Source organism: Panicum virgatum, chromosome 1N (genome assembly GCF_016808335.1).
Source record: "Panicum virgatum strain AP13 chromosome 1N, P.virgatum_v5, whole genome shotgun sequence".
In the NCBI taxonomy this organism is placed as follows: domain Eukaryota; kingdom Viridiplantae; phylum Streptophyta; class Magnoliopsida; order Poales; family Poaceae; genus Panicum; species Panicum virgatum.
Window position 1 is genome coordinate 150,903 of NC_053145.1, and position 24,572 is coordinate 175,474.

At 48.2% G+C, this 24,572-nt stretch overlaps 3 protein-coding genes and 2 pseudogenes across 3 annotated transcripts; 3 read left to right on the forward strand and 2 right to left on the reverse strand.

The window, feature by feature from the left end:
• Positions 1-477: 477 nt before the first annotated feature.
• Positions 478-4,264, forward strand: LOC120654333 (FAM10 family protein At4g22670-like). Its single transcript, XM_039931842.1, has 11 exons — positions 478-694; positions 787-847; positions 1,185-1,355; positions 1,443-1,530; positions 1,626-1,706; positions 1,827-1,891; positions 2,073-2,213; positions 2,529-2,645; positions 2,735-2,944; positions 3,052-3,109; positions 3,607-4,264. Exons 1-11 carry the CDS (start codon positions 585-587, stop codon positions 3,702-3,704), a joined length of 1,200 nt encoding a protein of 399 aa, XP_039787776.1. The 5' UTR covers positions 478-584; the 3' UTR covers positions 3,705-4,264.
• A 957-nt stretch (positions 4,265-5,221) lies between these two features.
• On the forward strand, positions 5,222-6,049 carry LOC120654337 (annotated as a pseudogene).
• A 235-nt stretch (positions 6,050-6,284) lies between these two features.
• On the forward strand, positions 6,285-7,841 carry LOC120654336 (annotated as a pseudogene).
• On the reverse strand, positions 7,809-9,468 carry LOC120654334 (CLK4-associating serine/arginine rich protein-like). The gene has a single exon (XM_039931843.1). The coding sequence runs from the start codon at positions 9,079-9,081 to the stop codon at positions 8,014-8,016; it is 1,068 nt and encodes a 355-aa protein (XP_039787777.1). The 5' UTR covers positions 9,082-9,468; the 3' UTR covers positions 7,809-8,013.
• A 12,932-nt stretch (positions 9,469-22,400) lies between these two features.
• On the reverse strand, positions 22,401-23,125 carry LOC120653886 (transcriptional regulator SUPERMAN-like). Its single transcript, XM_039931565.1, has one exon. The coding sequence runs from the start codon at positions 23,057-23,059 to the stop codon at positions 22,571-22,573; it is 489 nt and encodes a 162-aa protein (XP_039787499.1). The 5' UTR covers positions 23,060-23,125; the 3' UTR covers positions 22,401-22,570.
• Positions 23,126-24,572: the final 1,447 nt, after the last annotated feature.

The window sequence follows — 24,572 nt, forward strand, 5'->3', positions numbered from 1 at the left end:
GTATTAAATAAGTCAATTTACAAAATTAACTCCACAATTTTACGCTACTTTCCGAGACGAACCCAATAAAACCTCTGACCGCACGATTAGACGATGGTTACTGTATCATCACTGTAGCCAATCATCGATTAATTACTATCATTAGATTCGTCGTGAAAAATTACACCCATCCGTGAAAAAATTTTGCAAATAAACTTTGTTTAGTACTCTATACATGTGAGATTCTTTTCTCGAAAATTGTGTGTGCTACTCATGCTAATCAACCAAGGCCTAGGAGTCGAGTCGAGCGAGTTCCCTGCCGTCGCCATCGCCGTCGCCGGCGTGTCAGGGCCTCATCGGTCAACTCGTCATCATGCCTGTCACGTGACCGACCGACCGACTCCTCAGCCCAGCCCAGAGCGCCACTGGCCCATCAGAGCCCATAACCGGCCCACGGACTGCCCAGTCAGTAACTGGCTGAAGGCACTAGAAGATGAGGAGCCGAGGAGGCAGAGGCAGCCGAGCACGAGCAAGGCAGGGAAGGCCGTCCCAATCCCCTCAAAACCCTAGCGAGCGAGCAGCAAGGGAAGCGGAGGAGGAAGGCGATGGATGCCTCCAAGGCCCGCGAGCTCCGGGAGTTCGTGGAGGCGTGCAAGAAGGACCCTTCTCTCCTCGCCGACCCCAACCTCGCCTTCTTCAGGGACTACCTCGAAAGGTCTGCAGCTTCCCTCCCTCCTCCGGTTCCTTCGATCTGTGTGCCCCGCGTCCATCTCATCTTATGCCTTTCCTCCCTTTTATCTTTTGCAGTTTGGGAGCCAAAATCCCCGCCGCCTCCGCCGCCAAGGCCGCCTCCTTCGACAAGCCCAAGGTAATATTACCCATCCGTTTCTGCGACTGCTATCACCCCATGTCTGATTCCACGCCGCATATAAACCCTAGGCATACCGCCTCCGGTCCTTCTTTTCTTTTTACGAAACGAGAATATAAATGAAATCTGCAGCCTCTCCTTTTAGTTGTAGTTTTGCTGGCAGAGGTAAAGAATTTTCATCATTGCAAACAAAGTGCGTTGTTTTTTTAATGGCACTTCAGGTGGAATTACTCTGTGCCTGTCGCACCGCACATATGGCTCTTGCCAATGCACTTTCCTTGTGCTCGCGTCCCAAGGCCCCTTCTTTAGTCCATGCTGGTTAATATGCACACTGCAGAGATCTTCCATGGACGACATTGATGATGATGATGACGACGATGACGATGAAGATCTGGATATGAGGGATGCCACTCCTGAGCCAGACGAGCTCGATGAAGAGATTGTTGAGTCTGATCTTGAGCTTGAAGGAGACACTGTACAATCTGACCATGATGACCCACCACAGAAGGTAGAATTCTCATGCCACCAGCGTCCTTTCCCTCTGTTGGATCCTCAGCCACAAAGGAGATGTGTTAATCCATGTTTGCTGTGGCAGATGGGAGATCCTTCAGTTGAGGTAACTGAGGAAAATCGTGATGCCTCTCAAGAAGCAAAAGGGAAGGCTATGGAGGCTATGTCAGAAGGTACTTTTGTTTTCTCCCACATTGATGTTTTTCTTGGCTCAACACCTGGACATGTTTGATTCTCCAATCCGCCGTTGCTGGTCTTATCATCACAGGAAAACTCGATGAGGCTATTGAACATCTTACCAACGCAATAGTGCTGAATCCGCTCTCAGCAATCATGTATGGTACTAGAGGTAAGCGGCAGACATTTTATGCTCCATACATATCAAATGCTAGCGCCTATCGGCCTATGCATGATGACTTACTCATGTGACAACTACTAATCCTGTTTTGGAATTCTTATGTTTATCCAGCATCTGTGTTTATAAAAATGAAGAAACCAGCTGCTGCCATTCGTGATGCAAATGCTGCTCTAGAGGTGATTTGCTTTATCTCATCAGTGTATTTCATTTTTCTTGCTCAAGCAACTGCTAGGTTGCACATGCTTAGGAGATTGAAAGAGGCATGATTGAGACCTAAAAAGTTAAAGCATTTACTCTTGTTAAAGATACTGGACGTGACACACCTAACATGCCATTGTATTTTCTTCTTCTGCCCAGATTAACCCAGACTCCGCGAAAGGATATAAAACACGTGGAATGGCTTATGCCATGCTTGGCAAATGGGAGGAAGCTGCTCGTGACTTGCACACAGCATCTAACATGGATTACGATGAGGAGATCAATGCTGTGCTCAAGAAGGTGATTATTTCTCTTGTTGGAATATATAAGTCCATGGTGGGTCCCTCAACAGTTCATTTTGTCTCATGTTAACCCCAACTGGACCATTTAGTATGGTACCTCAACTACCAATACTGCTCAATTTTTACCCCTGATCATGTTTTCAAAGGCTAGCTTGAAGGACGTGACTTGAAAACCACTAAAGTCGGGCTCTGGGATCAAAAAGCAAACTGTATTGATAGTTCGGGTGCCAAAAATGGATTTTTCTTAGAGCTAGGTTCTTTATTTAAATGACAATATTACAAGCTCATTATTTTGTATTTTGTAATTTTGAAGGTGGAACCCAATGCACACAAGATAGTCGAGCATCGCAGGAAGTACGAGAGGCTGAGAAAAGTGAGGGAGGAAAAGAGGGCTGAGCGTGATCGGTTTCGTCGACACGCAGAGGCACAGGTAACTCACACTAAGGCAGGCCTTCAGGTATTTACTTCTGAAAGCTACTGCGTGCATCTGAACTAATGCCTTGTGTATTACTTTACCAGGCTGCTTATGAAAAAGCCAAGAGGAAGGAAGAATCGTCAAGCCGCTCATCAGGAGGCTTTCCTGGAGGGATGCCTGGTGGAGGTTTCCCTGGGGGAATGCCTGGAGGAGCTTTCCCTGGAGGGATGCCCGGGGGTTTCCCTGGAGGTGCCATGCCAGGGGCGTTCCCTGGGGGTGGTCCTGGTAATGTCGATATGAGTAAAATCCTGAATGTAAGTGCTTAACAGCTTACTGATTTTCATGCTAATGTTGATTGACAATCAGCTTTTGGTGGCACATAAACCTTTGTTCTGCAATGATCTGCTTCTTTGTATACCAGGACCCTGACCTGATGGCGGCATTCAGTGACCCAGAGGTCATGGCTGCTCTACAGGATGGTATGTTTCTGGCTTCCCGCACAAATCTTGTGATGCTAGTTTACCATTCAAGTTTGGCTTGTTATTTTCTTTGGTATCAAAATAGATTAGTTGTCTTGGTCAATTCTGGTGTTAAATACTTATTTTAGCTATACAACAACATAATATATAGTGCTAGCGAGGGCTATTGGTAGTGCAAGTCAATGATGGATTTGGTTGTGACTTGAGAAGAATTTGTTATGGACAGTCTTGTTCTACTTGTATACAGTACTAGTTAGTGACAGTGGCTTGTGTTCATAGCAATTGTAATCCTTGACAGTCCAAGGTAGTTCTAAAAGTTAGGATAATGGTTCCCATTCAAGCGCAAGTAGATATTAGCTAGCAAAGCATGTCCAGATGAAATCAAGCTTGCAGCAGTATGTATTACATGAAGTGGGTCAGGCCCCTGTTTTCCTTGGTTATAGAATCTGCATGCAAGCTCAGTGATTTGACTCGGTGTTTTTAATCTTTGGTTGCAGTGATGAACAATCCTGCCAACTTTGCCAAGCACCAAGCGAATCCCAAGGTGGGCCCTATCATAGCAAAGATGATGGCCAAGTTCAGTGGGTCCCAGTGAAGGTTGTGTGCCAGTCAGGTTTTGTGGGCAGCAAGCAAAAGTTCCTTGGACAGTCAACAGGTATTCTCTTTTTGTGCATCTGGGTGTGTTTAGCTTGTGATGAAGAACATGAGTGTTTTTTTTTCTGGGCATCTGATCTGGAGGTGTGTTGAGCTTGTGATGAAAAACACTAGTGGGCTCGGTGGGGATACTAGCTCATTCACTTCTGTTAGTGCCTATGCCTACGACTAGCAGAGATACAGGAATGATTTCACAGGTGGTATTACGGTTATGTCTCGTTGTGCACTTGTGCTGAGTTATGGTATGTTTATGCGCTGGTGGTGAATTGAAGGCGGTGTGATTCATGATCGTATGCTTGGAACGAACGTGGTTGATGAAGAATGTAATGGCGGATCCAGAAAGCTGTTGCCATCCTTTTCCTTTGGTATCCAGTTCCCATGGGAGAAAGCAGCAACGAAGGAGAAAGCAAATCTAGTTCATCGATGGATGTCTATAGTAGATGGGACCGGAGTAAAGGGGGTGAATGTTCCGGATGGATTCCACTAGCTTTTTTTCTCGCCTGTATGTGCGTGCGCTTTAATTTGCCTTTTATCTTTTTCTCCTGCGCATTGCATGCTATCCCTGCACGATCCGCATAGTAAGCATGTTCGACAAATTACTCGTTCTCTCCCTAATACTAAAAAAATTATGTTTTGGTGATGGAGATGCTCTAGCAAATTACCAATCCAATCTTCATTAAGTTATGTTTTGGTGATGAAGATGCTCTAGTAAATTACCAATCCAATCTCCATTAAGTTTTGGTAATCACCAAAACATACCTCCCTCTCCCTTGAATCCTACCTCTATCCTATTTTTGATGATTGCATTTTGATAGGCTGTTGTAGTAACTATTATCTAAAACATAAAATTAGTTATTGGTAACGGCGAGAGAGTATGTTTTGGGTATGGGGTATAAATAATATGTTGGAGATGCTTTAACAATTCAATTACACACATGGAATCCAACTTTCCTTTTGGAAAAAAGAAGATAGGGACTTGATCTTCTCGTTGTTGTACTATGTGTTGTTACTTGTTAGCAGCTGCTAACACTAATGGTCCTGATCATCGAATAGTCCATATGCATCACCATGTTGACTACCGTGTGCGATGTAACTGCTTTTATTATATCTGATCATCCGTGTATCACTCATAGGGTGCACGTTCCATCTTTTTTTTGGGTCATTGGGTCGACTCAAAACTTGATAAAATGAACTAGAATGGTATGCTACGTAATTAGTTTGGAAGAGAAAATGAAATAAAATGAGAAATCCAAAAACACCGATGGGTACCCACTTGCATCCCTACTCATACATGCCACTGCAACTTTAGGCAGCATCATCTCTAGCTTTTCAAAAAAAAACTTTAGGCAGCATCTCATCTCGTCGTCCCTGGGTCCACTTACGGCACCACATCAGCTCTATTCTTTCTCCCCGGGTGCCTGCTACGGCAGATGACTCTATGTCTCTGATCACGGGTGATCCAGGGACTGCTCCAGGTCCACCTCCTCCTCCGGGAAGCACCGTCGCCGTTGCCGGGTGCTCATCGCCACCTCGTCGACCGTATTAGCGTCGCTTGCCCTCATCCTGTGGCTCACCCTCCGCCCTTCCAGCCCGCGCTTCTCCCTGCTCGCTGCCACGGCCACGGTACACGACGGCGACGCCTCCGCCACCATCGTCGTGGACGCCGCCCTCACCGCCCACAACCCCAACGCCCACGCCACAGCCCTCTACGGCCAGCTCCGGGCGAGCGCCTCCTACGCCGGCGTGCCCCTCGGCGCTGCTGCCGCCGCTGGAGCAGCCGGACCAGGGCGACGCGGTGCTGTCGGCCCTGCTCACGTCGTCGACCTCTCGGAGGCCGGCTCCTGGCGGGCGGGCTCTGCTGAGGGTGCGCATCGAGGGGCAGCTCCGGTGGAAGGTGGCGTCCTGGGTGTCCGGCAGGCATGGGCTCACCGTGGACTGCGTCGCCGCCGTGGTGCCGTCGTCGGCAGGTGAAGGGAAGCAGCAGCAAGCAGGGTCATCATCATCCCAATGCGCCACCCAAGTCGTATGATTAATTAGCTATCGATGTGATTGCAATCTTTAATTTAATCTGCATGCACACTAGTCTACTCTCAGGTGTATACCTCAGGACTTATATATCTTGAAATACACCGAGAAATATGTATACGTTATGTATGTGATATAATGCATGCTTGTGTGTGTGTGTGTGTGTGTGTGTGTGTGTGTGTGTGTGTGTGTGTGTGTGTGTGTGTGTGTGTGTGTGTGTGTGTACTTATTCGTATGGACGCTTTACCAAAAATCTCTGCTGTACTGAACCCTGGAGGATGTGGTGGTCGGTGATGACTCATGAGCTAGGCTTCTTGTTGGTGGCACGGCACGTGCTGCTGCTGCATGAAACCAACGTTCAGCTAGAAGGTCAGTACGCCCATCCACCGATCAGCCTTGCTTCTCTGGCTGCTACCTACCAGTCAGAGTGAGACTGTCTGTTCAGACAAGCAATCAGTTAGCTGCAGCTGCAGCCTGCCCGCAGCAACTCGACCCTCCTCTGTATAAAGTCGATCCATCAATCGATGTATGTAATCTATCTCAGCAACACACAAACCATGGCCATGGAGTCGACGCTGCAGCTGCCGGCGCGCGTGGAGGCGCTCAGCCTCAGCGGCCTCTCCGCCATCCCGCCCGAGTACGTCCGCCCCGCCGACGAGCGAGCCGACCTCGGAGACGCCTTCGGCGACGACCACACCGTGCCGCGGATCCCCGTCGTCGACATCTCCCCCTTCCTCGCCGACAAGCATCATGAGGAGTGCGTCGAGGCCGTGCGCGCCGCCGCCGCCGACTGGGGCGTCATGCATCGCCGGCCACGGCATCCCCGGCGACCTCATGGACCGCCTGCGCGCCGCCGGCGCCGCCTTCTTCGCCCTCCCCATCCACGCCAAGGAGGCCTACGCCAACGACCCCGCCGCCGGCCGCCTCCAGGGCTACGGCAGCCGCCTCGCCACCAACGCCAGCGGGCAGCGCGAGTGGGAGGACTACCTCTTCCACCTCCTGCACCCCGACGCCCTCGCCGACCACGCACTCTGGCAGTCTGGCCCGCCCACCCGCCGGACTACGTCGCCGCCACGCGCGAGTTCGGCCGCCGCATCCGGGAGGTGGCCTCGGCGCTGCTCGCCATCCTCTCCACGGGGCTCCTCGGCCCGGCCGCGCGGACGCGCTGGAGAAGGAGCTCACCGGCGCCGACGACCTCCGGCTGCAGCTCAAGATCAACTACTACCCGCGGTGCCCGCAGCCGGAGCTGGCCGTGGGCGTGGAGGCCCACACGGACGTCAGCGCGCTCTCCTTCATCCTCCACAACGGCGTGCCGGGCCTGCAGGTGCGCCACGCCGGCCGCTGGGTCACGGCGCGCGACGAGCCGGGCACCATCATCGTGCAACCAACAAACAGCTAAGCTAAAGTAGGAACAAACTCACTTAGAAGGCCTCAAGGGGGGCAGGTTGCAATATATAGAGGATGGTGCCACAACCGAAATTCCACACCCAACTACTAGAATCCGTACATATTCAAATGGTATTCACCAGTATACATGGCAACTTTACCCAAAAGCTCAGTTACATTTAGATCTGGTCAAAAATTCAAAATACCTGAGTGAAAATACAGTGGATTGCTGGTGAGCACGCATGTTCGTAATAGTCTAAATTTAGAAGAGAACAATTTAACATGGAAGACCATCATTTCAGGACCCCAATCAGAAAGCAACCTACAAGCTCAAAAACAGAAACAGCCAACCTAAAGTAGGAACAAACTCACTTAGAAGGCCTCAGGGGGGGTGTGGAGGTTGACAACCAAAATTCCTCACCCAATTACAAGAATCCGTACACTCAAAGCCGGGTACTATTTCCATTATCTAAAAAAAACAAGAATCCGTACATATTCAATTGGTCTTCACCAGTATAAATGCCAACTTTACCCAAAAGCTCAGGTCAAACTACCTGAGTGAAAATACGCATCTCAGCTCCAAGACTCCATTGACAGTCAGCTGCAAGCAGCTCAAGTATGGAATCACTCGGTATTAATAGTTCAACTACATCACATAGCTTCATCATTAGCCATGGCAGATTGACAGCGAGGAATGAACAATGCAATTTATTCTGCCTTCAACATACACAGTAGAAAAAGAATGAGGAGATATTATCAGCTTACCGTGCTAGTTTACAATCTTGTGGTACTTTATATTAGTTACTGATTCAACTACAATATAGCAGCTCCAGCACTTGTCATTGTCGATTTCTTTGGGCAGCAAAGAAACCGGAAGCAAACCTGCTCTGGTTCTTGTGCGACGTGCTCCTGGTGGTGGTGCTGCTGCTGCTTCTGCTTCTGAAAGGCGTGAGACCAGCATCTACAACTCTGGTAGGTGAAGAATAGTGAACGCTGCGGCTGCGGCTGCGGCTGCGGCGAAGCCAGCGGAGCCTGTCCTTGAGCCGAGGCCGGCAACGGTGGACATGAGCATGTCCAACAGAATCACCGGGGAGTGATATCTCAGAGGAGTCCATGCCATTCCCAGCTGAAGACACGGAGCGGCTGCCGTTGAGGCGAATACCTTGGGACTGCGACGAGGACGACCTTGCGATGGTGCCACTGCCGGGTTGGAGGGCATACCTTGATCTGGAGGACTCGGAGAAGGACCTGCTGAGCAGATGCCCGGCAGGGTTGGCGAGGAGGCCCTTGATTGCCCACAATTGGTTCCACCTGAGGCTCCCCGTCCTCCTCTCGACCATGGCGACAGAAGTAGCAGCGGCGTCGTTGGGGTAGGGATTAGCAGCAGGCGCCACACCAGCAGCAGGAGCCGCTGCTGCTGCTGCCGCCGCGGAGGTGGTGGAGGAGGCATCAAGCGACTGGCGGGAGGGAATGCAGGAGGAGTGGTTGGCGTCGCAGCAGGCGATCCATTCGCTGCAGGAGTGACGAAGGGATCGCTTGCGCTGCAGGTGAGGCGGCGGATCTTGGCCATCGCCGCCACTGGTGGACGGCGCGGCGTTGGTGTCCTCCGCCCGCTCCTCTCCTTGGTCCTCTAGCTGGAAGAGGCGAAGGAGCGTGGTCCGCTCCGCCCGCCCTGTCCTCCTCCCCGCTGCCTCTGTGGAGCAAGGAGGCGGCGGCTCCTCCAGGTCGTCCTGGTGGAGGGGAAGGGAAGGAGGAGGCTGGGATGGGGAGGCCACACCAATCAGATTGGTAGCGTGGAGCCGGTCGAGGAGGCAGGCGGAGCAGAAGCCAGTGAAGGACGGCTGCGACGGGTGCTTGGGGCACCTCCTCCCCGACGCAGCATCGCCGTCGCCGACGCCATTGCCCATCCGGGTGGGATTGGGTGCCTAGAGTAGCGAGAACGCAAATTGGGGGCTCGAATCGGGGATCCCAGGCTGCCCGAGAGAGGTTTGACCGGGAGAGGTTAGGGTTTTGACCGCCGATGCTGATCTGTTGGAGTTGGAGGGCTGGGGGCAGTGGGGGGGAGCACGCACGAGGAAGAAGACGAAGAGATAGCCGTTGGGGTCGCTCCGGCCCTCCTCCTCCGTTGGATCTGGGTACAAGGATAAGCGTCGGGATCAAATCACCCTGCCTGCCACGACCCAAAAAACATGTTTGGTATATATCTGCATAAATAGAAGATTTGCCAACGGGAGAATAACTTGCCATTTTGAAACATTTTTGTGTTTTCTTCTACGGAAAACAAGTTAGTTTTAGCACAATTATAGTTATATAGTATGTGGATCATCTCTAGCACCTCATTATGTTATTTCTGCCAGCTCTCAAAAAAAAAAACGGTGAGAACCGGGGTTCGTTTCCAAAGCCGGCACTTCACTGCCAGAAGTTAGAAATTTTGAGCCTTAAAATGAGCAAAAAAACATAGAAATTTTTAAGAATTGCAATTTTATCGGAAATTTTCTATGTAGCCCTTGAATAAAATATTGCATCTAGGGGTGAAAAGTGGGATGTGAAATTCCTATAGCGACCAACACAGTTTTTCGTATTATGCTAGCGTTTTCGACTGTTTCTTTTTTAAGAAAAATATAAAAATATATCATTTATATTTAATTTATTATATTTTTCACCGTATTTTATTTTGTTAACTTTATAAATACGGAAAAAATTTCGAGCCGACCGCTACCGTTTCCGTATTGTAATACCGATTCCGACCGTTTTTATCCCTGATTGCATCATATGAAATTGATTAGGATTCATTTGGGATGCATGAATCCATAGAAAATTTGGATGAAAACTGAGGTGAGGTTGGAGGTAGCTGAAGTTATAGATCTTTGCATGCCCTCAGGCTGACATGTACATACGTGTGTGGTAGTACTTCTAGTACACCAATGAAATGATAGCGCGACGACATTGTCATGGATGTGTTGCATAAAATCAAGAGGGTTTTGAATAAAGCCTTCACAAATCAATGATAACATAAGGAATTGGACGAATGTATACTAGTAGCAGAGGATCGAAAGGTGTCCTTGGAGATGAATTGCTGGCATGGGTCCACTTGTCGGATCTTTCTTCAATTAACCCTCCCCTTCTTCATCTATTGTGCTTGACCCGTCCATGGTGACAAGCTCCTCGTCATCCTCCCACCTGCATCCCCGGGCATCCTGCCTCGCCCCGCCCGCCCGGCTGTAGACCTCACCATCGGACGTCACCATGCCTCACCAGTTCAGGGAGGAACTTTTTTTTTCCAAAAAGCCATTATATAACCTTTAAATATTTATATATATTTTTTGTGTCTTCATACTTTTGCAAATAACCCCCTATAGTTGTTTTAAGTTACAGTAATGCAGTCAAGCCCTAACATGTGGGCCTCACCATGTGCCAACAAGGCAAAACCACTCAGCAAAATGACTTAGGGGGAAGATTAAATGGTTTTGGGTAGCTCAGGATGTAGAACATCTGGGTTTGTAGATGAGGGTGTGAAATAGACGACCAAGCAAATGTTAAGGGGGTTATGTGTCACAGCCCTGGAAAAAAAAAAGGGAAAGAAAAAAAAAATCGCGCCCGGGCCCACCTGTCAGCCTCTCCCTTCCTTTCCTCTGTTTTGCTCGCGCCGCGCGGCACGCGTCGCCACGCCGCCGGCGTCGATCCTCGTTCCACGCGTCGACGATCCTCGATCCGCGCGCGTTCTTATCCGTGCTGAGCCGCCCCTCCCCTTATCCGCGCTCGCCCGGCTCCCGTTCCCCGCCTCAAACCCTAACCCTAGCCGCCATTGCCGCCGCCGCAAGCTCCGAGCTCCGCCGGCCGCCGCGATTCGCTGCCGCCGGTGAAGCCCTCCACGATTTAGCTCGCGCGTCACCTAGACCTCCCCATCCTCGATCGATTTGAGCCTTGACCCGGCCTCTTTCCCCTCCCTACAGGGCCGGCGACGAGCACCTCGGTCCGCCGCCGCCTCTGTCCGTCGCGCCGCCCCTCCGCCGCCGCTTCTCGCCCGCATCACCGCCGGTGAGGCTCGCCTACTCCTCCTCTTCCCCATGCGCGCCGCCCCTGGTCTGCTCCGCCCTGCCTCGCCGCACCGGCTTGCGCCGCCGCCGCCGTCACCGCGCGCGTGCGCGCGCACGCCGCGCCGCGCGACGTCGTGGCCGCGCCCACGCCGCGGTCAAGGCCGCAGCCTACCTTGACCCGGCCTGGGGTGGGTCGCTGGCCCGTGGGACCCACCTGTCGGCCTCTGGCTGATGGGTGTGGCCTGATCCGGGTGTACCTAGCGAATTAGCTAGGGTTCCTTTAGGTTTTATTTTCCTGCAAGCTTGCAAAATCCATAGAAAATCATGTATAGCTCCAAAAATTATGAAACTTATTTTGTTGGATTCCTCTAGCTGAGATCTACTTAGGAAAAATACTGTTTTGCATGTTACTTTGCTGTATATTGATCTATAGTTTTATCTTGCAAAAGTGAGTTTATTGCTTAGTTATTTGTATACTGCTTGAAAAATGTCAAACCAAATTTTGTTAGACTCCTTGTGAGGTGTAGTTTTCAGTGGTGCAGCTTGTTCACATGATTCCTTGCTGTTTGTTAGGGTTTCATTTCGATTTTGTGCTTACTGTCCAAAAGGTGGTTTAGTATAGAACTTTTTACTGGAAAGTGATAAAATAGCAAAACCAGTTTTGTTAGCTTTGTGTTGCTGCCTAGTTTCAAAGATAATTTTCTTGGATTTGTCTAGTTTAGTTCGCATTCCTTTTCTGTTTTATCTTGCTTAGAATAGCTGAAAACGGTTTTATTTATGGTTAATTCTAGGAAAATGCTTTTTCTGCAAGACCAATTTTCATGAGTTCTTTGCTTTGTTCTCTGCATGCTCAAATTGTTTCATGATTTATGCATGTTGTTAAGATCATTTCTTAATTCTTGCATCGCATTCATGCATTTTAGTGACCGGACCGTCGGAGAACGAACCCGTGGAACCCGCCGAGTCCGTGGAGCCCGAACCCGGAGTCCCGTTCGTGGTCGAGTCTGAAGTTAACCCAGGCAAGCAGCTAAGCATATTCCTTGCACCTATTTAATCTGATTTAGTTTAGTTATATCACCGGGTAATGTTGGGTAATATATATTATGTATGTATTGCATTCTTGTACCTGCTTCCATGCATTACCTTTCCTTGATTTGTCATCCATATCCTTGGCACTAGTTAGATAGTTAATCACTTAACTTGACTAGATGCTTAGCCCTGCTTAGAATACTTCTTTTGCTCACTAGATAGGAACAGTTTGGAGGATCACACTTACCGATAATCCTTGATCGCACTGTTTCGGTTGGGTTGTTAAGAGGTTGGTAGTATCGAGGTTTGAGCAGAATAGTAGGGCCTAGTGAATGGAGTCACATGGGTATAGTCTGCTTGGATCGTTTAAGGACCGCTCGTGGATGACGTCGGCTTTGAGCACCTTTTCGTGCTACCACATATCCAATATAATGGAACGGATAAGCCAATTACCTTCCTTGACTTGGTCATTGATGTACAGTCCTAGATACGTGGCCAAGGGCTATGCAGAGAGGCTTAGAGGTGTCCCCGGGTGGACCTGCGAGTAGGAAAGTTTAGAGATGTCCCCGGTGGAAACTAAGTCTCTACGCGTAAGCTAGGTGTGAAGATTTCAATGATTGAGCCATGTTGGGAACGGTTGACGCGAGTACCCTCTTATCCAACTTTAGCGGGTTGGGTGAGTCGCATGGTCCTTGCGTCGTGTGGGTAAAGTAGTACACCCTTGCAAGGTTATAATCAATTCGAATTGCCGCGCTCTCGGTTATGAGCAAGCTCTTTGTCCGTTGAACTCTTCGTAGAAAGTTTCGGTTATGTTGGAAATGGTTGATGGCATCTCTGTGCCTCATTATTTTGTATACTCTTAATGTACTAAAATTGTTTAGGGGTTTGGGCAACATTAATCAATTCTGATAGGTGAAGGTATAGAGAGCTAATGCTTTGCAATAATTACTTAACCTTAAAGCTTTTAATTGAGCCAATGCATGGTCCTTGCTTATTTAATCGCGTAAGTCTTGCGGAGTACCTTTTGTACTCAGGGTGCTTTCTAAACCTAGATGCAGGTGAACCCGAAGTGGTGTTCGGCCACTTCTACCCCGCTGATCCGAATGCGGGGGACGAGTAGGTCGTGGTGGTTGTAATGATGTCCTTGAGCAAGGCGTCATTACTTTAGTAAGTCCTTATCGTATCTGAGCTTCGTGAGAGTATGTAAATGCAATAAACTTTATGTTTCTGTTAAATATGACTCGCATGAGCCCAAGGCTTGTAAGGTGAAGTTTGAAACCCACCTATGTTGAACTTGTAATTAAGCTGTGAACTCTGGTTTGTATAAAACTGCTCTTTGTGGTTTATTTGGCAATGTATTCGATTGTAAACGGTATGTGCATATGCTGAATCCTGGGCGTATGTTGGAGCGCATACCGGGACTACCGGATTTGATATTATTTTGGATGAATGACGTGTCGGTTATTCGTGTCTCTAGATGTGGGATAACACGTGGCACGCACTCTGGCAAGCACGTGTTAACTCTCATCTGGATGATAATGACCGGCGGTTCGTTTAAAATAGTATCAAATTGGGCGGTTCTCACAGCGGGTATCAGAGCTGAGTTTCCATGAAGTGAACCTAAAATTTGGCTTAGTGGGTTGAGAGTCAAATAAAATTTGATTACTTGCACTAATGTTTACTTTTGCTAAAACTTTGAACTTAAGGCCGATTGCTATCCTTCTTCCTTCGTCTTAGAGCTAATTCTCCTTTACTGCTTCACTTGTTTAATTAAGATGTGCTTAACCCCTCTGGTCTTCATGAGTAGCGAGAGCGTAGGAAAACCCTTTCACCCTCTGGAAACCTTTTAAGCCTTTCACCGGGGTTGAGAAGGTGAGAATCACCCATTGTCCTGAGCGCTAGTAGGAGGGTTGTAGCGCTGCTGGGCAATGCGGTTGTTTCGGGTCGTAAGTGAGTGCTAGAACGTTAAGGCGTGCTCTCGATGTGAGGAGACGTCATATTGCATTCATACCTCGCATGCATGCATACTTTCTTTTGGTTTTCAAACCTGCATTTATCCAATCTAGTGTGTCGTGATTTAGATTTCGTTGAACTCGTTCTTGCTAATCTTAGTGGGCCAAATCTATTCTTTTTCTTAGATATGTTGTTCCGGTGTTGATCGTGTGTTAGATTTTTATCTACACATTATCTTTCCACCCTGCCTTTGAGTATCATTCTCTATCTTTCATTCCTGACCGCTAACCGTTTTGTTTACTAATAGGATGGTGTTGCGTTCAGGAAATGAAAGGGATGGTGCTAGTGGTTCGGGTGGCAATAACCACCGCAACAACGAGGATCCCCTTCCTAATCCTCCAGTTCACCCAAATCTCGCGGACGTCCTGGCCCGGCAAACTGAACTCATGGCGCACTTAGTCAATCAGTTGGGCAATGCCGGCAATAATGGTCCAAGAGCTGAGCCTCAAGTGAACAGGTTCGGGGATTTCTTCCGCACCAATCCTCCCATCTTCCGTGGCTCCAAGGATCCTCTGGATGCGGATTTCTGGCTCAATGTCATTGAAGAGAAGCTTGGTCTTATTGAATGTGAGCCACATGAGAAGGTACTCTTTGCTGCTCATCAACTGCATGATGCCCCTGGGGTTTGGTGGCGGAACTTCAAGGCATCTCACCCTGCCAACTACCGCTTCACATGGGAGGAGTTCCGCACAGCTTTTCGCTCCTTCCATATTCCCAAGGATATCATGGACATCAAGAAGAAGGAGTTTCTGAATCTCACTCAAGGAGGTCGTGATGTGATGGCCTATATCAATGCCTTCAACACTCTCTCCCAATATGCACCTGAAGAAGTGGCCACCGATGCCAAAAAGCAAGAACGCCTGTATGATGGGTTCTCTGCAGAGTTACAGGACAAGCTCTCCACTACCAAGTTTGAGGATTTCAATGACTTGGTGAATATTGCTATCAGAGCTGAGCACAAGATGAAGAATCTTGAGGCAAAGAACAAGCGTCCTGCTCCTACCTCTGCGGGCAGTAGCTCCTCACGTCCACGTCTGGGGCCTTCTCCTTTTCCACCTCGGGCGCCGGGTGCTCAAGCTCCACGTCCTATGTGGATTGTGCGTCACCCTCAACCTCCTCAAGGACAAGCTCCTAGGCCGGTTAGTGCTTATTGGAACAACCCAGGTGTGACCGCAAAGGGTCCGTGCTTCAATTGTGGTGGCCTCGGCCACATCTCTAGGGATTGCCCCTCTCCGAGGCGTGGTGGTGCCTTCAATGCACCTAGGCCCAATACTCCTCTGCCTCAAGCACAGCGTCAAGAAGCTAAGCCACCACAGGCTCCTAAGCGTGGTCGTCTCAACTACACCACCGCTGAAGAAGTTCCGGAGGATGCTGAAGTACTAATGGGTACGCTCCTAATCAACTCTCACCTTGCAAGTGTTCTTTTCGATTCTGGAGCAACTCTTTCATTCATCAACAAGAAATTTGTGCTGCATAGTAAACTTGAGATACAAAACCTACAAGTGCCATATCATATAGAATCACCAGGTGGGGAAATTATTGCTAGAAACTTTGTGGATAAGGTTCCAATTCTCATTGAGGGAGCCACTTTTCGTGCTAATCTTCTTATCCTAGACAAGATGGGCTTAGATGTGATTCTTGGGATGAATTGGTTGGGTAAGCATGACGGAGTTATCAAATGTGGGCCCCGCACCATTGATCTTTTGCACCCTTCTGGGAGTAGAGTTTTACTGTCTCTTGCCAAGGTGGAATCTTGTTTATATGCCTTGGCGAGTACCATAGCCACGGCGTTGGAAAATATTCCCGTGGTTTGTGAGTATCCGGATGTCTTTCCAGAAGAATTACCGGGTATGCCTCCTGATCGTGAGGTGGAGTTCGTCATAGAGCTCAAGCCCGGAACAGCTCCCATCTCTAGACAGCCTTACCGAATGCCTCCCAATGAGTTGAAAGAATTGAAGAAACAACTCAAGACTTTATTGGATAAGGGTTTCATTCGTCCGAGCTCCTCTCCTTGGGGATGCCCAGCTCTTTTTGTGAAGAAGAAAGATGATAGTTTACGGTTGTGTGTTGATTACCGTCCGTTAAACGAAGTCACTGTCAAGAACAAATATCCTCTTCCACGGATGGATATCTTGTTTGATCAACTCTTTGGAGCTCGTTATTTTTCTAAGATTGATTTAAGGTTGGGTTATCATCAAATCAAGATTCGAATGGAAGACATTCCGAAAACGGCTTTCTCTACTAGATATGGTCTCTATGAATTCACTGTCATGTCTTTCGGCCTCACCAATGCACCGGCTTATTTTATGTATCTGATGAATAGCATCTTCATGGAGGAACTGGATGTCTTTGTGATCATCTTCATTGATGATATTCTCATTTATTCTAAGACCAAAGAAGATCATGCTCGTCATATTTATATTGTCCTCCAAAAGCTTAGAGATCATCATCTTTATGCCAAGTTTAGCAAATGTGAGTTTTGGCTTGAAGAAGTATCTTTTCTTGGTCATGTCCTCTCCAAGGATGGTATTGCTGTAGATCCTAGTAAGGTGCAAGATGTTCTGGATTGGAAGCAACCACAGAATGTTCATGAGATTCGGAGTTTTCTGGGACTTGCGGGATATTACCGCCGGTTCATAGAGAACTTCTCTAAAATTACGAAGCCTATGACCGAGTTATTGAAAAATGGGGTCAAGTTTGAGTGGTCCCCAGCCTGTGAAGAAGCCTTTCAAACCTTTAAGGATCGTCTCACTACTGCTCCAGTTCTTGCTCAGCCAGATATTTCCAAGAGTTTTGATGTTTATTGCGATGCTTCTCGCATCGGTCTTGGCTGTGTTCTTATGCAAGAAGGCCGAGTGGTGGCCTATGCTTCTCGTCAACTCAAGTGTCATGAAGAAATTTATCCTACCCATGATTTAGAGCTTGCGGCTGTTGTCCATGCTCTAAAGATATGGCGTCATTATCTGCTTGGTAATCATTGCAACATCTATACTGATCACAAGAGTCTCAAGTACATTTTCACTCAATCTGATCTCAATATGAGGCAACGTCGATGGCTTGAATTAATCAAGGACTATGACATTGAAGTGCATTATCATCCCGGTAAGGCGAATGTCGTCGCCGATGCACTAAGCCGAAAGGCTCAATGCAACTGCTTGACCATAGCTCCTCCTGTGCATACTCTCTGTGATGATCTTCGGAAACTTGGAATTTCTATGGCCAAAGAAGGCTATCTTGCTACTCTTACAGTCAGATCCGATCTTTATGATCAAATTAAGGAAGTCCAAAAGAAGAATAAAGGTATGGCTCGAATTCGGGAATTAATGAATAAGGGCAAAGCTCGATGCTTCTCTACAGATGATCAAGGGGTTCTATTCTTTGGGAAGCGTATTGTGGTGCCTAAGGATCATAACCTCAGGAGAATTATCCTTGATGAAGCCCATAGTTCTCAATTCTCCATTCATCCGGGCAGTACCAAAATGTATCAAGATCTCAAGCAAAGATTTTGGTGGACTCGCATGAAGCGAGAAATTGCTCGGTACGTCTCTGAGTGCGATGTTTGCCAAAGGGTTAAAGCCGAGCATCTTAAACCAGCTGGTACTCTTCAGCCCTTGCCTATCCCATCATGGAAGTGGGAAGAAATTGGAATGGATTTCATCACCGGGTTACCCAGGTCTTCTCAAGGGTATGATTCTATCTGGGTAATTGTAGATCGATTGACAAAGTCGGCTCATTTCCTTCCAGTCAAGACCACTTATCAAATTAAGCAATATGCGGAACTGTATCTCACTCGGATTGTATGTCTTCATGGTGTTCCTAAGAAAATTGTCTCTGATCGCGGTCCTCAGTTTGTTGCTCACTTTTGGAGAAATCTTCATGAAGCCATGGGGACTGAACTCACCTATAGTACTGCTTATCATCCTCAGACCGACGGTCAAGCCGAGAGGGTCAATCAAATTCTAGAAGATATGTTGCGAGCTTGTGCTCTTATATATGAGAAGAAATGGGTTACTTGCTTGCCATTTGCAGAGTTTTCTTACAACAATAGTTATCAAGTAAGTATCAAAATGTCACCTTTTGAAGCTCTCTATGGAAGACGGTGTAGAACTCCGATCAACTGGTCCGAATCTGGAGAAAGACCTTTCTTTGGTCCAGATTTGGTGAAAGATGCTGAGGATCAAGTCAGAATTATCCGTGAGAATCTTCGCATTGCTCAATCTCGTCAAAAGAGTTATGCTGATCGTCGTCGCCGAGAACTACATCTCAAGATTGGTGATTATGTCTATCTTAAGGTTTCTCCATTTAAGGGCACTCGCCGTTTTCAAGTCAGAGGAAAATTAGCGCCACGCTATGTCGGACCTTTTCGGATTATCAAGAAAGTTGGAGCAGTGGCTTATCAATTGGAACTTCCTCAATCACTCTCCGCCGTGCATAATGTTTTTCACGTCTCTCAGTTGAAGAAATGTCATCGCGTTCCAGCTGACGCCGTCGACCTTGAGTCACTTGATCTTCAACCGGGTCTTACTTACGAAGAACACCCAATCGCCATTCTTGACCGAGATGAAAGAAAGGTGAAGCGTAACCTGGTGAAGTTTGTAAAGATCCAATGGAGCAACCACTCCGAAGACGAAGCCACTTGGGAGCGCGAAGATCGAGTACGTCAAGAATATCCGGAATTCTTTTCTGATGAGTAAGTTTTCTCTCAACCACCCCCACTTTCTTAGTGAAGTTTATTTTCTGGATACTGTTATATGTGTACACAGTCACCATCAAGAAAACCCTAGGGTTGTATCACACCACATCATCCTTGCCTTTGTGCATCATCTCTTAGATGATTATCTTGTCTAGGTGAATATGGCCTCAACCTAGTCCGAGTTTTATCCTTCCCCTCTTGTCTACCTAAATCTCGGGACGAGATTTTCTTAAGGGGGGGAGAGTTGTCACAGCCCTGGAAAAAAAAAGGGAAAGAAAAAAAAAATCGCGCCCGGGCCCACCTGTCAGCCTCTCCCTTCCTTTCCTCTGTTTTGCTCGCGCCGCGCGGCACGCGTCGCCACGCCGCCGGCGTCGATCCTCGTTCCACGCGTCGACGATCCTCGATCCGCGCGCGTTCTTATCCGTGCTGAGCCGCCCCTCCCCTTATCCGCGCTCGCCCGGCTCCCGTTCCCCGCCTCAAACCCTAACCCTAGCCGCCATTGCCGCCGCCGCAAGCTCCGAGCTCCGCCGGCCGCCGCGATTCGCTGCCGCCGGTGAAGCCCTCCACGATTTAGCTCGCGCGTCACCTAGACCTCCCCATCCTCGATCGATTTGAGCCTTGACCCGGCCTCTTTCCCCTCCCTACAGGGCCGGCGACGAGCACCTCGGTCCGCCGCCGCCTCTGTCCGTCGCGCCGCCCCTCCGCCGCCGCTTCTCGCCCGCATCACCGCCGGTGAGGCTCGCCTACTCCTCCTCTTCCCCATGCGCGCCGCCCCTGGTCTGCTCCGCCCTGCCTCGCCGCACCGGCTTGCGCCGCCGCCGCCGTCACCGCGCGCGTGCGCGCGCACGCCGCGCCGCGCGACGTCGTGGCCGCGCCCACGCCGCGGTCAAGGCCGCAGCCTACCTTGACCCGGCCTGGGGTGGGTCGCTGGCCCGTGGGACCCACCTGTCGGCCTCTGGCTGACGGGTGTGGCCTGATCCGGGTGTACCTAGCGAATTAGCTAGGGTTCCTTTAGGTTTTATTTTCCTGCAAGCTTGCAAAATCCATAGAAAATCATGTATAGCTCCAAAAATTATGAAAATTATTTTGTTGGATTCCTCTAGCTGAGATCTACTTAGGAAAAATACTGTTTTGCATGTTACTTTGCTGTATATTGATCTATAGTTTTATCTTGCAAAAGTGAGTTTATTGCTTAGTTATTTGTATACTGCTTGAAAAATGTCAAACCAAATTTTGTTAGACTCCTTGTGAGGTGTAGTTTTCAGTGGTGCAGCTTGTTCACATGATTCCTTGCTGTTTGTTAGGGTTTCATTTCGATTTTGTGCTTGCTGTCCAAAAGGTGGTTTAGTATAGAACTTTTTACTGGAAAGTGATAAAATAGCAAAACCAGTTTTGTTAGCTTTGTGTTGCTGCCTAGTTTCAAAGATAATTTTCTTGGATTTGTCTAGTTTAGTTCGCATTCCTTTTCTGTTTTATCTTGCTTAGAATAGCTGAAAACGGTTTTATTTATGGTTAATTCTAGGAAAATGCTTTTTCTGCAAGACCAATTTTCATGAGTTCTTTGCTTTGTTCTCTGCATGCTCAAATTGTTTCATGATTTATGCATGTTGTTAAGATCATTTCTTAATTCTTGCATCGCATTCATGCATTTTAGTGACCGGACCGTCGGAGAACGAACCCGTGGAACCCGCCGAGTCCGTGGAGCCCGAACCCGGAGTCCCGTTCGTGGTCGAGTCTGAAGTTAACCCAGGCAAGCAGCTAAGCATATTCCTTGCACCTATTTAATCTGATTTAGTTTAGTTATATCACCGGGTAATGTTGGGTAATATATATTATGTATGTATTGCATTCTTGTACCTGCTTCCATGCATTACCTTTCCTTGATTTGTCATCCATATCCTTGGCACTAGTTAGATAGTTAATCACTTAACTTGACTAGATGCTTAGCCCTGCTTAGAATACTTCTTTTGCTCACTAGATAGGAACAGTTTGGAGGATCACACTTACCGATAATCCTTGATCGCACTGTTTCGGTTGGGTTGTTAAGAGGTTGGTAGTATCGAGGTTTGAGCAGAATAGTAGGGCCTAGTGAATGGAGTCACATGGGTATAGTCTGCTTGGATCGTTTAAGGACCGTTCGTGGATGACGTCGGCTTTGAGCACCTTTTCGTGCTACCACATATCCAATATAATGGAACGGATAAGCCAATTACCTTCCTTGACTTGGTCATTGATGTACAGTCCTAGATACGTGGCCAAGGGCTATGCAGAGAGGCTTAGAGGTGTCCCCGGGTGGACCTGCGAGTAGGAAAGTTTAGAGATGTCCCCGGTGGAAACTAAGTCTCTACGCGTAAGCTAGGTGTGAAGATTTCAATGATTGAGCCATGTTGGGAACGGTTGACGCGAGTACCCTCTTATCCAACTTTAGCGGGTTGGGTGAGTCGCATGGTCCTTGCGTCGTGTGGGTAAAGTAGTACACCCTTGCAAGGTTATAATCAATTCGAATTGCCGCGCTCTCGGTTATGAGCAAGCTCTTTGTCCGTTGAACTCTTCGTAGAAAGTTTCGGTTATGTTGGAAATGGTTGATGGCATCTCTGTGCCTCATTATTTTGTATACTCTTAATGTACTAAAATTGTTTAGGGGTTTGGGCAACATTAATCAATTCTGATAGGTGAAGGTATAGAGAGCTAATGCTTTGCAATAATTACTTAACCTTAAAGCTTTTAATTGAGCCAATGTATGGTCCTTGCTTATTTAATCGCGTAAGTCTTGCGGAGTACCTTTTGTACTCAGGGTGCTTTCTAAACCTAGATGCAGGTGAACCCGAAGTGGTGTTCGGCCACTTCTACCCCGCTGATCCGAATGCGGGGGACGAGTAGGTCGTGGTGGTTGTAATGATGTCCTTGAGCAAGGCGTCATTACTTTAGTAAGTCCTTATCGTATCTGAGCTTCGTGAGAGTATGTAAATGCAATAAACTTTATGTTTCTGTTAAATATGACTCGCATGAGCCCAAGGCTTGTAAGGTGAAGTTTGAAACCCACCTATGTTGAACTTGTAATTAAGCTGTGAACTCTGGTTTGTATAAAACTGCTCTTTGTGGTTTATTTGGCAATGTATTCGATTGTAAACGGTATGTGCATATGCTGAATCCTGGGCGTATGTTGGAGCGCATACCGGGACTACCGGATTTGATATTATTTTGGATAAATGACGTGTCGGTTATTCGTGTCTCTAGATGTGGGATAACACGTGGCACGCACTCTGGCAAGCACGTGTTAACTCTCATCTGGATGATAATGACCGGCGGTTCGTTTAAAATAGTATCAAATTGGGCGGTTCTCACAGCGGGTATCAGAGCGGGTATCACAGCGGGTATCAGCGGGTATCATAGCTAGATAAAGTTTTATACATACATGAACAAAGTGAGATGCATGCATGCTCCTTGCACTGCGTGGGCTAACTAACCCCTAGCAAGCCATCTAGCAGGTTACAATTACATTACTAGAGAACTAGCTAATAAATTAATACGGTACGGTACAAGTAAAACTAATTAAAATAGCAAGCATGCATATATACATTCATCCATGCATGCATCCTGATCGCATAAATCTGATGAAGCAAGCTAAGAGGCGCCGAGCCTAAGCTCAAGGTCCAGACCGCCGTCGTCCTCCTCCGGACCGCCGCCTGGAGTGATTGGAGTCGCAGTAGTGCTGCAGCTGCGAACCACTCCAACACCCAGCTGCAAGCTCACCTCCGCAATTGATGTGCTGGTGGCGGGGCGATGGCGATGGTCGTACTGCGGCGGCGGCGGCGGCGGCGGATAGTTGAGTTTGGGAATCACCGCCGCCGCCGGTGCCCTGCTAGAGCGGCAAGCGACCGGAGGAGGAGGAGGGAGAGGAGGGAAGCCGTGCCTGAGCCTGGCCCTGTCCCTCCTGTGGACATTCATGTGGCCCCCGAGGGCCTGCGCCGACCTGAACTCCCTCTTGCAGAAGCTGCAGGGGTAGGATCTCGGCGGCCAAGTGAAGCTGCTGGTGCTGCTGGCTATGAAGCCGCAGCTGGTGTAGCTCCATGGCTGCTTCTGCTGCTGCTGCTTATTGCTCTCCCTCTCCATGGCTGCTAGCTAGCTTGGTGGGTGCTGGTGGTATTGTGAGTGATGAGAAACGAATGAAATTTGTACTGCAGTTTTGCTGGTCTGCTTGCTCTGGTGGTTTCGTGCATATAATATAGATCATTCATTCGTCAGAGATCCATGACTTGTTACGCACTGATCGAGCAGCAGTGCTATCATGGCGTTGTTGGACCTGCATTGACTGGACTACTGGTGGGTCTCTCTCTCTCTCTCTCTCTCTCTCTCTCTCTCTCTCTCTCTCTCTCTCCACAGTACACAGATCGACACAGGCAGGCAGAGTGCGAGGGAGTCCGGGCCGGGATCGAGCAGACGACGGCACTGTAGACAAGCAGAGCGATCATGCATTCATTCATGCAGCAGTTGCAAGATCACTGTTCTGACCGGATCATGTTTCGTTCATCCTCGGTATCCTCGACTCTCGTTTGTCAAAGGCGTGAGCAGTGGAAATCTAATCTTTCCCTGGATAACAAACTGCAGCAGCTGCTAGCTCTGCTCGAGCTCGACCGATGCGTGAAGACGAATGGTCATCCCGATTCTCAAATAGTGGAACTGATGATCCGGTCAAACCTTGCACTGACATATCTGTGGTCGATCGTCAAAGATTGATGGCACAGCCAAGATTCCGTGAGGGCAGGATCACCCCATTGCCGGCAATTCTTGATTGACGTATAGGAGCAACGCGTGCAGAGGCTTTTCATTTCCTCCCGGGCGGCCGACGTGACGTCCAGCAGCAGCCAAAGCAACTGAAACCCAAACCTGGCCATGGAGGTATGGGACAACCATGCACCCAAAATGTGTGTGTGTGTGGTGTTCGTGTGCCAGCAGTAGTACTCATGTAGTTTGGCTGCTGGCTGGACTTTTCGCACCTCCGATCCTGAAGCATGCATGACCAGCTTGGTTATGGACTTCTAGCTAGCTCTATGGAGCTATTCAACTATTTTGAAGATTTCGTGTTGAATTCGAAGAAAACTAATGATCTGTTAGTGGCATTCGACTAGAGTTTTCAAGAAAACTAATAATTCCTTAGTGATGTTCATGTTCTATGGGATCAAATCCGAGTGCGTGGTTTGTTGCCAGAGATCCCGCGGTCCTTTTTCCTCCTAGAATTTTCTCTAGGTGCTAGGCTAGCATCAATGCACAATTTTATTCCACGGTTACTAAGATTGTAAATTTAGTAACTATAACTATGTTGACTGGATTTCATAGAAACAAAACTCCTCTCTCATTCCATGAAAAACCCTCCCTCACCTCTCTTCATAATAACACTGCTAAATCAGTAAAATTGCTGATGTGGCATGTTATAAGTTGTCGCGCCACGCGCCATGGCTAGTGAGGATGGGTTTGGTTTGGGAGGGATTGCTCTGTCTACAACATAGGTCCATCGACCATCGGTATACTATTATGCGTATGTCCACATAGTTATTTATCACTTTGAATATATTATATGCTAATTCTAAGATACTTAAGTGATATATATGAAAATTTATAAAAGCAT